The 15239-nt window shown below is 39.0% G+C and overlaps 1 protein-coding gene across 5 annotated transcripts in view; it reads left to right on the forward strand.

Annotated features, from left to right (window-relative positions):
* Window positions 1-892: 892 nt before the first annotated feature.
* Window positions 893-15239, forward strand: part of Rpgr (retinitis pigmentosa GTPase regulator) — a 47736-nt gene continuing 33389 nt past the window's right edge. For 3 of the 5 annotated variants that reach the window (XM_059250222.1, XM_059250223.1, XM_059250224.1), the window contains exons 1-7: window positions 893-1013; window positions 1747-1839; window positions 3469-3531; window positions 4384-4542; window positions 6440-6589; window positions 8880-9038; window positions 12478-12633. In XM_059250222.1, the coding sequence (XP_059106205.1) occupies window positions 1764-1839; window positions 3469-3531; window positions 4384-4542; window positions 6440-6589; window positions 8880-9038; window positions 12478-12633 (763 nt within the window). In that variant the 5' untranslated portion in view covers window positions 893-1013; window positions 1747-1763. The remainder of the gene's footprint in view (window positions 1014-1746; window positions 1840-3468; window positions 3532-4383; window positions 4543-6439; window positions 6590-8879; window positions 9039-12477; window positions 12634-15239) is intronic. The other 2 variants (XM_059250221.1, XM_059250220.1) reach the window with 2 other exon arrangements.

Below are 15239 nucleotides of genomic sequence, written 5' to 3' on the forward strand. Positions count from 1 at the left end.
TTATAGTGACATGAAAACAGTCAGAAATAGTGTAGAAGGGAACTTGTCGGTGTGAAAATTAGAACAAACTTTGATGTAACTGATATTTGCTAGAGGAGCACCCTGTGCACTGGGTATAAGTAGCAAGGAGAACTACACTATTAGTAAGTAATATAGTTGAGAAAAGAAAGACCCGTCAATAAATATTTTAGTAATAATTTGAGAGATTGCTATGTAGTGCGTAATTGACTTTTAAAGCCTTATATTGCTTCCCATGGTGCAAGTAAGAAAGTATGGCAATAATATGTTTATTTCTGCCCTGCCTCTAGTTTTAATGACTAGTCACTGGCATTCTCAATAGAGTTTGGTATTTGTGGTAGCATTCCTTCCAGTCAAGCAAACACTGGCAAGTCCTTGGAAGAACTAAAGAAAACCCCAATTCACTTAAAAAGGTCCTCTGCACAAATTTCCTATGGTGTTAAGGGAAAAAAAACTGCAGTGCTGTTTTGGTTCTGAATGTGGAAATAGATCCTCCATTGGGGGACCAGACTATGAGGCCTAAAGCAGAGTGAGCAGAAGGCACAGATTGTATCAGCTCATTCAGAAACTGGCTGTCCATCCAGTGACAGCAGAACTATTAGTAATGGATGATGGCTTTCCTTCTCGTTGTATACATTTTTACTTCAGCTCACTAAATGAATAACACATGCTCGAAGTAACAGATGTCACAGATGAACCTAAAATGGGGTCTGAAGAACAGGACTGAATTAAGGTGAAAGAAGGAAGGCTTAAATAATGCTCAGGCCGAGTCAGAACTGTCACAGGGGAAAAGTTTTATATGCACGGAATTGGAACTGTGTTTTAATAAGAGGCACCATGGTGAAATGAAAACTGTTTTACATTTGCAGATACGGGTGCTGTGTTTACATTTGGAAAAACTAAATTTGCTGAAAATATTCCTAGCAAATTCTGGTTTAAAAATGACATACCAATATGTCTTTCATGTGGTGATGAACATACTGCTATTGTGACAGGTTAGTATTACAATCCTAAATGGAGACAGTAATTCTTAGAGAATCCTAAATAGTATAAGTATTATATTTAATAAAAATTGTTGCTGCCTAATGTTAGGAACTCTTTAACTTAATAGAATCAGCTCATATATAGAAGGACAAGGTAAACTGCTTCAAAACAGAAAGATATATTTTAAACATCTATTTTTTATTTCCTATATTTGTTTGTTTGTTTGTTTGTTTGTTTTGTCTAAAAAAATGTCATGGATTTGGAATCCAGGGACCTCAGAGGGAGTGATGATCTTATAGCATTGCATTTGACCATATTTTTACTTTTTAAAAAACTACTTAAATGTTACTCTTATGGTATATATAGAGAACAGGCTTTATCATGTGTTAAACATATTGAAAGTATATACAAAGTGGTTTTGTATTTGTCAGAGAATCCTTTATAAATTGTTTCAAGAGTCTTTTCAACTTTAAGTTACCTTGATAAATGTAAATGACTTTTCTACACGTGGAACTTGGTTGGAATCTATCTGATTGCAATAAACAATTGCTGACGTATAACCTTACAAACTCTTTACACTGAATGGGATGTGCCCATACATGGACAGAAAAGGTCCCCCACTCCTGCTGCTGCTGCTTCTTTGGAATTTTTAAAACCGTGTTTTTTGTTTCCTTGTGATTCATTCATCTGCTGTTATCTATGTGAAGATTGCTTTAATTTGTTATTTCTTTTCCTTCCCACTAGGAAATAATAAACTTTACATGTTTGGCAGTAACAACTGGGGTCAGTTAGGATTAGGATCAAAGTCTACTATCAGCAAACCAACATGTATCAAAGGTTTGGGGCCTTTTCTTCTTTATATTATTTATATTCTTTTTAAATATTTTCTAGATTGTTAAATAACTTTAGTACTGATTCTTTGACTCTTTAATATCATAAATAAGAGCCTTTAATGTTTTTATTTTATATGATTTACTTAACTATTATTAGCAACTACTCTTCTTCTTTATGTGAAACTCAGAAATACTTTTATGGTGGAGTTGAAAAATCTCTTTGACTCGAAGCCCAAGGACCACAAAGGAAGTAATGATCCTCTAGTATTGAATTTGACTTCCAAACAATTGTTTGTTTGGAAAGTGACTTAAATATTGCTGCTATTATATATAAGGGAATCAGGCTTTATGATGTGTTGTAATTTGGAGTTCTGTCTTATCACAGTTATATGAAGTTGTTGGTTATTAAAATTCTACAGCACAGAGTAAGGAAATGAACTAAACAAAACATCAAGACTAGTGGTTGATGAATAGTAGCATATAATCACAACAGAGCAAAGTATTTGACACCAGTATTGTCTCAAGAGTGTATGGCATATATAATATCACTAGGAAACTTTCGCACTGTCAAATGAAAACTTCTGGGTGTAATTTATGAACATTAAGCAAATTTAAAAGGTGGTAGAGAGTCCTGGGGGTGTGGTAAGAACAATGTTCTCTAGCTTCAGGGCCCAAATTTAAATTTCACCTTAAAATTTCAGTGTGATTTTATCATAACCATGCTATTATAGGCATTATTATGGAGCTTTTAATATTATTATTAGAAAGTATTTAATTGGGCACAAACTACTAAACACTTGGTATTCCCAGTGACCATGACCTTACAAATACCTAATAGAACATTATCACAGCCTGTGAGATCCATAGAAACAGAGACTCTTAGCCAGCTGTGCAGATGCTTTGCCAATTGATTAGGAGATATCTGTAAGTGTTTAGAATATGTAGATGAAGCCTGGTGGTGGTGGCTGTGGTGGTGGCGGCGGCGGCGGCGGCACATACCTTTAATCCCAGCACTCAGAGGCAGAGGCTGGTGGAGTTTGAGGCCAGCCTGGTCTACAGAGTGAGTTCCAGGACAGCCAGGGCTACACAGAGAAACTCTGTCTCAGAAAGCTCTGTGTGTGTGTGTGTGTGTGTGTGTGTGTGTGTGTGTGAATTTGTAGATGAACAACTTCAACCCATGTGTGTACCTACGATTATTAGTTTTAGGGTTTTTATTGAGTGTCTTAGAAGTTAGTGGTAGGTTAGGTAATAGATAAAGTTGGTGTATTAATTTCCTATAGTTTTTTTTTAACTAGATGCCTTGGCCCTACCTTTGACCCAAAACCTCACTGTTTGCCACACCCCACTGGTTTTTATGATGCATGGTGCACTGTGGGTAAATGTCTGGATTAGGAGTTAAGATCATTGATTTGGAGTCACATATACCAGATTTATACTAGATTTTAAATTTCAGTTCTGGGGTTACAGATGTTTCAGAGTACATGCTTAGCATGCTAAAAGTCCTGGATTCCATCCCCTGCAGTACAATAAATAAAGAAATCTCAGGTTTCTACTAGTTACTTATCATTTGATCTGGATTATTTTTCATTTTCAAACCCATAAAATATTCTAATTGTCATATTCTCATGTCTAGCTCTTAAGCCTGAGAAAGTGAAGCTTGCTGCCTGTGGGAGGAACCACACCCTAGTTTCAACAGGTACAGTATTCATCCTGTGCAACTTCTAGCTAGCCTTGAGAACTGATGTCTCACGTCGGTAGTATTTGTGCCTTTATAAAATTACTAGACACGATATTTTGGTGGCAGTTAGAATAGAATAGAGTTTTAACAGTGTAAGTGTTTAGTCATGCATTTGCCTTTGTGAACATACAAGTAGGTCCTGAGTAGCTAAAAACCAAGGGCTGTCTTCTCCCTTGGGAGCACGCCTGGAGCTGCTGCCTCCTGTTCCTTGCGCTTCCTTCTTTGCTCCAGAGGTTGAGTGGAAGCCACAGGAAATGTTCCTGGTAGGAGTCATCTCAGTTTCAATCAGAATCTAACTAGGAAGTATAGTGTTTCTAGAAGTTGATAAAGTGATTCATACATTTATATAGAAAATCAAAAGAGAGATACAATAGTCAGAACAGTTTTCAGAAAGAACAAAGTTTAGAAGCTAGCAATATTCTGATTCCAGTCCGCATCAGAAAGTTCCAATAATTATGGCAATGTAGTATTGACAAAGAGTGGATAAAGTTTAATGAAATAAAAGTGTCGAGAAGCAGGCCAACACATATATCCGTAGCTGATTTCTGCTCTCAGGTTCTCTCCTGCTGAACTGTAGCCCCAGCAGCTGACTTCTAACGCAGGTTTGGAGACAGTTCAGTGGAGGAAAGTACATTTTGACCACATGCTGCTGAAGAGTTGGCTGTTCTCTCCACTTTAGTTCTCTGTATCTCTCTCACCTCTGCTCTTCCTTTTTGTACTGGTACTATAGCAGGTATCTGCTATCTCCTGGCATGCCTCAGAAGCAGGGTGACTGCAGTGTGTTAGTTAACATTTCTTTTATGTGTACAGATAAAGGCAGTGTATATGCCGCCGGAGGAAATAATGAAGGCCAGTTGGGACTTGGTGACACTGATGACAGAGACACTTTTCATCAAATTGGCTTCTTTACACCTAAAGATATCATTAAACAGCTCTCTGCTGGTGCTAATACATCAGCTGCATTAACTGGTAAGGCTTGTTGGTGCTTCTTTCTGGACATATCTTTCCTTTTAAGGATATACAAACTCAGCAAATGCATGATAGTGTCAGCATTCTGTGTACCTTCAGAAGACTTTAAAAATAGAACTTTAAATCTATATGTATATTTTGAGTGACAGATAAATACCTGTATAGAAGGTGATTGATATAAACTCTCAGCTCTGCTAGCTAGCTATTCTTTTAGCTATTCTTTTGAGTTTTTGTTTTGTTTTGTTTTTTGAGACAGGGTTTCAATGTGCTGTGTAGCCCTGGCTGTCCTGGAACTCGCTCTGTAACCCAGGCTGGCCTCAAACTCACAGAGATCCACCTGCCTCTGCTTCCTGAGTGCTAGGATTAAAGGTGGGCGCCGCCACCACCCGGCTAGATATTCTTAAATGTTACCTTCATTGCATATTCTGAAAGGTACACTTTCGGCTTTAGCTGAAGTTGCTACAGGAAAAAGTGATAGAAATCAGCTGGGATGTATGTTGTTAAAGTGTGGGTTCTAATGGTCATTGCATATCTCTGTCCTCCTTCTCAAAAGTAGATCTGAGAAGTTTTATTTAAAAGTCGGAGCCATGATCCATGTGACCTCACTGAAGCTGCTGGCTTGCTGCTCTCTTCCAAGCAGAGATTCTCTACACAGCTGGTGTTGTTTTATCAGCTATATAGTTTACTATTCAATGTCACTCTTTCTGTCTTTATTTTTAGTTTTAATTTTGGCTTATTATTAAACCATCTCAAAGATCAATGTTTTAATTCATGAAAAAAGTTGATGGGTATTATTGAACTGTTGTTAATCTCTTTAACTTCAAGGTCAGAGGCATGATGATCATAAGTTCATGGCTAACCTAAGCTATACAGTTAAGATACTATTTCAAACAAAAAATAGAAGTAAACAGGTATTAATAATCCCTGAAATACTCATCCTCCATTTAGCCTAACTATTCCCAACACTGAAACCCTATCAGAAAAGACGTAAGTTAATGTGTTTTTAAGATGATGTATGCTAATATGTCTCATTCTCTGAAGCTAGGGAGGTTGTATTTTCAGGTATATGATGATAAAAACAGATTAGTGAGATTCATTGTGTGTTTTAGGGTTTTGTTTTTTGTTTTTTTCTTGCTCCTTTAAAGCATTTCCATGGTGTCCCCAGAGCAAGGTTCTTTATTTGGGAACTTGCTCTTTTTAACTGGAGCCATGGAGGTGCTTTGCTTTCTCTCAGTTCAGTGGCAGGAAGGCTACCTGAGGTTGGGAATCGTTTCTGTGTGGAGACATTGAAAGGACACAGAGTGACTATAAGCAATGGCGTCCTGTGTTTACTATTGAGATAACTAAAGTGATTTAGCATCCACTCCTTCTCAGCTGATGTAAATGGCTCGGTACTTCTATGGCATACCATTTTCAGTACTGTTAGAGTTTATAGGGAGGAACATACTAATGTGTTGTATATTACTTTTTTCTCTTGTTTGTTTGTTTGGAGATAGTCTTCCTTTGTAAACCTAGCAGGCCTGGTGTGTATTAGGTAGCTCACAGACTGGCTTTATTCACAGCAATCCTCCTGCCACTGGTCCCTGAGCTGTGAGATTAGAGGCTGCATTGTTCATTTCAAAGTGGCTGGCAGAGGATTGTGAGTGTTCTCAACCCAAGGAGAGGATAAATGTTTAAAATCCTAGGTAAATCACTCTGAGCTAATCATCACATCATATAGATGCATTCTGAAATATCATGTTACAGTCTGTAAATATCTACAGTTATGTATCAATAAAGTATAAAATAAGACTAAAAAATGTATAAGCCAGAAGGAAGGATATCTGTAGGACATGTCATAGCTTGAGAGCCCGGCTAGCTCTTTAAAGACTTTTCTCCCCTTGTGCTTTCTTTATAGAAGATGGAAAACTTTTTATGTGGGGGGACAATTCTGAAGGGCAGATTGGTTTAAAAAATAAAAGCAATGTGTGTATCCCTCATGAAGTGACCGTTGGGAAGCCGATCTCATGGATCTCTTGTGGCTATTACCATTCAGCTTTTGTAACAAGTAAGATGAACATTTGGATTTATTATATTGTCTCTCCTCAATCCTTACTGATGGTAAAATGAGTTACATTTCACACGCTTGTTCAGCTACTGAAATAATGTCTGTTTACAAACTATAAAAGCGTAGTCTTTAATGTATGTTTTAATTTAAAACAATTCTCCATTTCTATATTGACACTTTATAGATTCATATTTTCTCTGGCAGCGAATACTGGGTCTGTTATAAAAATTAAATTGCTATTTTAGAAACCTTTCTAAATTTTGGTTCTCAAACTTAGCCTTGTTTGGCATTAAAAACAAGACTCATGAGCCACTCTCCCTTGGATTCATTTGCTTCCATACTTTGGCCTGCTCTGTTCTTCCTGTCCTGGTAGTTCTTTTTTATGGTTTCAAATAAGTGAGTCATAGAATATTCCTGTGAGAACCAGGATGAAGAGTAGATGGAGAAGGATGAGTGAGGCCTTAGTCCTTTGGTAAGACTTTTCTCAGTATCTGCAGCCTAAAGTTCCTGGGCCCATTAGTAGTCTTCTCTGCTTGGAGTCTACATCTATGTTGACATCTACATTTACAGCTGTACGAGCTGGCTGTTTCTTAATAACTAGATGCCCAGATGAAATAGTTCAGTGGATTCTCTTAGAACAGCAGTTAATTCAGAGACTCATAAATGGGCAAAGTGCTGAACCTAAGTGATTGCCAAGTGCTCAGCCCTAAACAGGACAACTGTCTGCATCACCTAGGGAACATCCCAGAAATCAGGAGGAAAAATGTAAAAGCTGGAAGATAGGAAGAGGTATTCAAAATGTTGTCTTCTGGACATGATGTGACTGCTGTACACATGATGTCACAGTGCTGTGGTTACCCACACAAGACCTGCAAAAGATGGGGTGCCATCATGGCCTGTAATGGTTACAGTGGGAGGGGAAGTGAGTTTTTTCAGTAGAGTGGCCGTTGGTAGGTTGCCAGTGCTCTAGAAAATAACCCTCTACCAGTGCTCATGAAAGACTCCCCAATTAGTAGATGACAAAACAAACAGAAGAAATGAGTGCAGGGTAGAGTGGGAGAAAAGGTTTGCTGGGAGGGGCATGCAATTGTCAAAAGGATACAAATAATAAACATGTTTAAGAGTGTTTTGTAGAAAATTATGTTGATAAAAGCATTTTGAATTACAAATCTATTCTGTTTACTCTCCTAACAACTGTGATAGAGAGTTGTGCCATCTGTGATTTCATATATCAGCCAGACCCAAGGTGATGCTGCATCTGAGTTAGAGAAGCAGATTCCAAACCCTGGTTGATCTTTGAACTTTATAGACCTGAGTAGTTTCTATCAGCACGTGGCTTTTCTGCGTCCACACACAGGAAGAGGAAGATGGAGCAGCAACTTATAATATATAGGCACTGCTATGCATCCTGACTACTTCTCTAGTCACTGTTTTGTTTCTCTGTATGAAACAGCAACCCCATGATGTGGCTCATTTCCTCCAGTCCCATAGCAACAGTGATTACCAGTGGATTCAGCAAGGAAGTTGCAGGATTACAGATATGAATATGAAAGCCTCTGCTTCAAGAAGCTCACAGTCATAGTGTGATAAGTAATGCAGAGGAAAGTAGTGTTAGTGTGACAAGGTGGAAATAGTTTATAGTGCCATCTAACCAAAATGTTATCTTCACAGCTATTCAACGTAGGCATTTCCTACCTAACCAAGCTTTCTAGAGCGAGCATCATTAAACAAAAGCAAACTATCTCAGCCTGGCTGCTCAGACCTATAATTCCAACTACTCAGGAGACTAAGGGAGAAAGAAGGATTCTAAGTTCAAGGCCTGCTACAAGAGTGAGTTCAAGGCCAGCCTGGGTAACTTAATGAAACCCAGTCTCAAAATTTGAAACTTATGAAAAATACGGGGCTTGAGCTCCGTGGTCAGGCTCTTGACTAGCATGTTTGAGGCCCTAGTGTGAATCCCTGGTATCACCAACGCACATGCACATACATGCATGCCATAAAGGTATAGAGAATATGTAAGATAGTCCTTGCTGTATTTTCTGGAGAAGCTAAGATGATTTTCTTGTTCTTTATAGTCATGAATTCTTTGTCAAGGGTACTAGATTGAAATAACTGAGAGGGGCAAACATCCAGCCTTATTTTCCTACCTTGCAGTGAAAGATACCTTAAGGAAGATGAGGTTTACTTAATTCTTGGCTGAATTTGTATGGAGCATGAGAACATCTGCCAAAGGACCAGCATTCTGTTTACATTTATATCCCCAGCAGTCTTTCTCCTTTTCCTCCGACAGCGGACGGGGAACTGTACACATTTGGAGAGCCTGAGAATGGAAAGTTGGGCCTTCCCAATCAGCTGCTGATCAATCACAGATCACCGCAGCGTGTGCTGGGGATTCCTGAGAAGGTGGTTCAGGTAGCCTGTGGTGGAGGGCACACTGTGGTTCTCACAGGTATGTGTGGAGCCTGCTGTACGCTTCTCTGTATTCAGTAGTAGCTAACACTTCATGGTCCTTTTTATTGTGACAAGGTAAGAATACTCGGGGCTGGAGAGATGGCTCAGTGGTTAAGAGCACTTGCTCTTCTATCGTGAGGACCTGAATTTGGACTCTAGCACCTGAGTTGGGCAGCTCACCAATTTCTGTGTAATTCCAGCTACAAGGGAACCAACACCCTTTTCTGGTCTTGGTGGGCACTTTCATACAGACACACACACACATACACACACACACACACACACACACATACACACACACACACACACACAAAAATAATACAAAGAAGTCTAAAAAGAAGACTATTTAACATGAGCTATAACTTCTACAGAGAGTTTAAAGTATATAACGTGGGATTATTACACATACATCTGACGCTCTATCTTGAAAAGCTTTCTTATATAACTGAGATAAGGTATCTGCTCCACAGTGCATCCTCTTTCCCTTCCCTTGCTCCTGGAAACCACCATTCTTAGTGTTTATGAGTTTGACTCCTGTAGGTTCCTCAGGGAAGCAGACCTTGTATCTCTTTAGGTTATGATCCCTGCCTTTCATTTACATAGCTAATACAGATTTCAGGATAAATTGAATCTTAATCATTCTGCTAACATACTTTTCAATTCCCTAGCCATAAGATGCTTAGTGGCAGCAAATTGTATTCATTATGTATATTTCATATTTATCTAAAAAATAATATCTTTCCTAAAATACTTCCATTTGAAGAAGCTGTCTTCCTGTTATTTTCTGATTTTGATATTTTATATTTATAATGTGTAAACTTAAAGATTTCTGTGTGATTTTATAATCTATTATAATAATTAAATAAAAAGCGGTAAAGTTTTAAATTACAGATAGAGAAATTTAAAACCCTCAAAGTAATGTTATTTTTGGCTTGTGAATTTCTTATTTGGTATAATATGCCGTGTTATTTTTAAGTTTCTAGTCAATATGTTGAAATATACTCACTATTTTGTAATATGAAAATCAAATAGAAGTCTGCGAATTTGTTCAGCATTGGATTTAATTTAAATAGTATAGTACTAATATAGTTACATAATATATTTTTATTACGGGTTTTTAATATAACGCTCATAAGGGCTGGGGAGATGACTCAATGGTCAGCACACTAGCTGCACTTACAACAGAGTTCCTCGGGACAGTTCCCAGCACCTGCATCGGCATCTCTCACTGCCTGTAGCTCTGCTTCCGGGGATCCAATGGCTGGTCTCTGCAAACGCTTGCATGCATATGGTGCACCTGCATTCACCTAAGCACTTGTACATATAGATATTAAAAATAAACATCTAATAAGTCCAGTCATTGCTTAATCTGCAGCAACTCACAATCAGAAATGCTCTAGAGAATTTTAGTAGCTGTTTCCCCCTGTCTGGTCTGTCAGGCAAGATTGAATGGGGAAGTTCAGGAGAAAATGTGATAAAGGAAAAACAGAGAAAATTAGTACACTTAGAACAGGCAATGTGCTATATGATCTACTAATTAAGAGATGATATGACGTATTCAAATAAGAATCTCTTGCCATTGCCTCAGTATGCATGCATATCCTTGTTACAGGTATAGTTTCTTTAAGAGGTTTTATCTCTAGCTTGTTTATATTTTAAGCATTCTTTTTTTAAGATTTTTTTTATTTACTTATTTATACAATGTGCACTGGTGTTTTGCCTATATATACTGTGTGGGGGAGTGTAGGATCCCCTGGAACTGGAGTTACAGACAGTTACTAGCTGCCATGTGGGTGCTAGGAATTGAACCCAGGTCCTCTGGAAGAGCAGCCAATGCTCTTAACCGCTGAGCCACTTCTCCAGCCCTCAAGCATTCTTATTAGAGAGAAAAATGTAAAATATGCAGCAATAGTTAGGTATTCATTGTGGCAGCATTCCCGCTGGCCTACACCTGGCCTGGCTCCAGAGAGCAGCACCTAGCCCTACACCGTCTTTTGTTTAGCAGATACCTTTGGTTTCTCTTGTTGCCCTCTGTGTGAATCTTGTCTGAGAGTCTCCCAAGGATACAAAGGCCTATGCAAACTTGGTTCAGGAATCCCGGAAAACTGTGGTACCTGATGAATTGAGAAATTTGCACTTGGCATCGTATTTTTGGAAGCTTCATTCAGGTTGTTTTGAGCATGGAAATCAATGGTAAACATAGAGAAAAGTAAAAATGCCCTGGGTGAAGGGTAAGCTCTGAGAGGCTGGATCCCCACTGCAGTTGTGAAAGGCTAGATTCATTCTTAAGATGCCTCTGAGTCTTCATGCAGTGGACACACGCATGAACCCACACAACCACGCTGAGACAATTCACCAGTACCTTTCATTCTCAGATCAGCTAAGTAGATTCTTTTCAGAAAAAGAATTCTTTACAACTGAATGTTTTTAAATTTGCCTGGATGGAATTTGTATAGGGTTTATTAGCTAGGATTTTGACATCAAGTGATATAAGGAACTTGCCCACTGATTGCAGTTAAGGATAAGAAGATTCACTTCTGCCCTTAGTGAGGGATTCCTGCTCTCCTTCCTATGAGACTCCACAGAAGACCATCATGTGACCAGTATGTCTTTCAGTACACTGACCAGCCAGATTGTTTCCCCAGGAACTCTTTGTCATCAGTCATATATCCTGTTTTGTGCTTCCCAGCTTCCCATCTCTAGATGGTGAATGAGCTCAAATTTACTGAATTATTGAAGGACCTATGCAGGCACCTAAATCATCCTATAGAGGAAGGCCTCCTGTATTGTAAAGAAAGTTTGCCTGTGAATACATCTAGCATATCTACTGTAATTTTTAATTCTTTTGCAAATAATTTTCTGAGTGTGTGTGCATGTGTGTGCGTGTGTGTGTGTGTGTGTGTGTGTGTGTGTGTGTGTGTGTGTGTATGTGTGTGATGTGGTGTGTTCTACAGGGAGAAAATGTGGCCTTGTGCATGCTAGGCGAGTGCTTTACCTCCAGCTCACAAGTTGTGTTTCGTAAAATAGTTTTATTATACTAGTTTTAAAAGGGGATATCTTTGTGGAAATTTTTTAAATTGTGGCAGTGAAAGGAAGTAGTTTAATAACATTTGAGATTTTCTGAGCTGATGTAGTATTTACAAATACATGTCAGGGAGTTCTCTGAATTATACGTCTTGTAGCCTACCTGATGATTACAATAATTCCTTTTATGGTTATTCATACAAAACAAAGTCAGACCCAGATAGTTATTTTATAATGCTGCATTATTCTCTTCTTCTTTCATCATTGAAAACTTGCTCTTGATACCTGTATTTTTCTGAGCAGCTCTTTCACAGGCAGTTAGTGTCCATTGTAAAAGTGTGACTGTCACAGTTATCTCAGGTCTCATGTACCTCCATGCAACTCTTTTCATGTATGTGTCCGTTTCCTTTCAGAGACACGTGTGTATGCCTTTGGGCTGGGACAATTTGGACAACTGGGCCTTGGCACTTTTCTTTTTGAAACATCAGAACCCAAAATCATTGAGCGTATTAAGGATCAGAAAATAAGTTACATTTCCTGTGGAGAAAATCATACGGCTTTGATGACAGGTATGAGATCATTTTCTGATTTGTGTTTATGGAATTGGATATACCTCATTATAAAATGAATGTTATGTGGAATGAATGTATCTAACTACTTATGGATTATACTATTCTAAATATAAAGTTATAAGTTAGTTTAAAAGTACGTTAAAGTATAATTCAGATTAAAACAAATGTGGGGACTGGGTATAGCTTAGTGGTAACACAGGTTCTGAGCTTTATGAGGCCTTGAGTTCAATCCCTAGCACCCAAAACAAAAGTGATCCACATTTCGAATCTTAAAGTAGACCTTTGGTGAAGAGGAAGACAGTAAAATCCTTTTGAAATTGTATCGGTTTGAAGACTCTTAACTCTTCTCAAAACACTCCTCAAGCCAGAGAGAAAAAAATCACACAAGAAAAGCTTATCTTTCTGTCTTACTTAGTATAGAAGAGCTGCCATCATGCTGAGTGAGTGACATTTTAGGATGCTTTGACCACCAGGGGGCGTATCACGACTCACTCCTTCCTTCGCTTTGCAAAATAGGAGAGAGAGAGAGAGAGAGAGAGAGAGAGAGAGAGAGAGAGAGAGAGGGGGGGGGAGGGAGGGGGGGAGGGAGGGGGAGGGGAGGGGAGGGGAGGGGAGGGGAGAAAAGAGAGAGAGAGAGAAAGAAGAGAAGAGAAGAGATGAGATCGAGGAGAGAGAGGGAGCTGGGGGGGGGGGAGGCACTGCGATGACCACCAGGGGGCGTTTCAGGACTGTCCTTCCCTTTGGAGAAGGGCACTGTAAAAACACTGAGCAAATACATGTCTCTTTGTTGTCTTCTGTGTTACCCAAAGAGATGTTCTGTTGGCCTTTTTACTTCTCTGTTTCTTAAATTAGATGGTGTTGATAATGTGGGACTCAATAAAATTCTCCCTTGAAATGACTTAGCCATTCACTGTAGAGAATTTATGAATTTGAAAACTTAAAAACAAAGTAAAACATGAAAAAGTCAGACATAATTCTAGTATATTTAAATAATTCAGACTCATATTTCTGTTTTTCTTCCTTCTATCCAAAACAGCTCCAAAAAGAGCAGAGCTACTACCACAAATAGTTCCCTTTTTCCCACAGAAGCCTTTAAGAAAAACGACCTGCCCATCACATCATCAAGTATTAATGATCTCCTTTGCATAGCATGGAACAGCACTATGTAGAATGAAAACCAAAGCCAAAACCGTATCATTCCTTCATTGTCCCATAGAAGCTGTTGCTATGTGTCCCTAATAATAGCTTCTCTGTCCATAGTGGCCCTTTTCATCAACCCTGAGCTGTCACTGATGGGGAATATACTCTTTATGAGTCATAGGTCTTGCTATAGATTGTTCAGTTAAGTTTGCATAGTCCTTTTTCTACCTGATGGAAAGAGTTATGACACTAATAACTGCATATTAACTTTGTTTGTTCCCAGGGAACAAGTGTTACAGATTTTTCTCTCTCTCTAGTACATCTTGTACAATGATATATATTGAGTTTCTTAAATTCTTGCCACTTCCGTATCAAATAGCTCATAGTTTTAAATGTTCTTCTAGCTTGGAAGTACAATTAAGCAAATGAGATAAGGGTTTGCTTTCTCAGGCAACAGAAATCTTGGAAAAGCACACATTAGGAATTTGCTTACGTTTGTAAATTAAAATAGTAACTTACCATCTTACTGAATTCTAGTCTATGACTTCAAGTCAGTCTTCCATCCGGTGTTGGAGATTCTCTTAGTGGGCAACCGCTTTGCCTTCTTCAGGCAGAAATCCCCAGATACAAGCTAGTCATTTCCCAGCTTAAAGCCGTTCGCTCTTCAACTATAATAAACTAATTTCACCCTCTGTAGTGGTCTTGCCGTACTGCTTTAGAGTCTGAGCTCTCACAGTTCTCCTTATTCGGCTTGCTGATTGCCTTTTGGCCCCTTGCCTGACCTGTTATTATACAGGCTTTCCCTTGTACTGCTGATTCTGCCTGGAGGAAGCTTGCTTGCTTTCTTCTAGCTAAATTCTATCTTTTAGGATTCACGTAAAGCCTTCTCTAATCCCCTGAGTAGAGGGAAATTCCCCTCCTCTGTGCCCCGATTGACCTCTGCTTCTGTGGCACTCACTACACACCCTTTAAATGCAGGGTATGAAGGAGGGGCTTGCGAAGAAGTTAAGTGCAACTGCTGTGTCAACATGTGATGGCACTAGTTAGAGAAGCGGCAGGATTGTTCATCATTGTGTGCTGGTCAAGATGGGACCCATACATTGATACGGGGATTGGTCAGAATGCTTCCTTGACTCCTGGCATTGTGTAGGCAGCGTCCCACAGCCCAGGAGCCAAGTTCCTAAAAGGAGCAGCTGTGTTCTAAGTGATACCATTCTCCACCAGTGACAGATTTGCACCCCTAGGAGAGACAGATGGATCTGGAGACATTTTTGATTTTCACTGCTGCAGAAAGGAGCTATTCTACTGGCATGTAGTGGACAGAGGCTACTGATGGCACTAAATAGACTACAATGCATAGGACAGACACACAAGTCTTTGACCACCGAGACTTAGTGGTCTGTCTGTTCTCAGCTCCACTGCCTACTGTTATATGAAGAACCACAAATACTAGACTTTGCATG

The sequence above is a fragment of the Peromyscus eremicus genome, chromosome X (genome assembly GCF_949786415.1).
Source record: "Peromyscus eremicus chromosome X, PerEre_H2_v1, whole genome shotgun sequence".
Classification (NCBI taxonomy): domain Eukaryota; kingdom Metazoa; phylum Chordata; class Mammalia; order Rodentia; family Cricetidae; genus Peromyscus; species Peromyscus eremicus.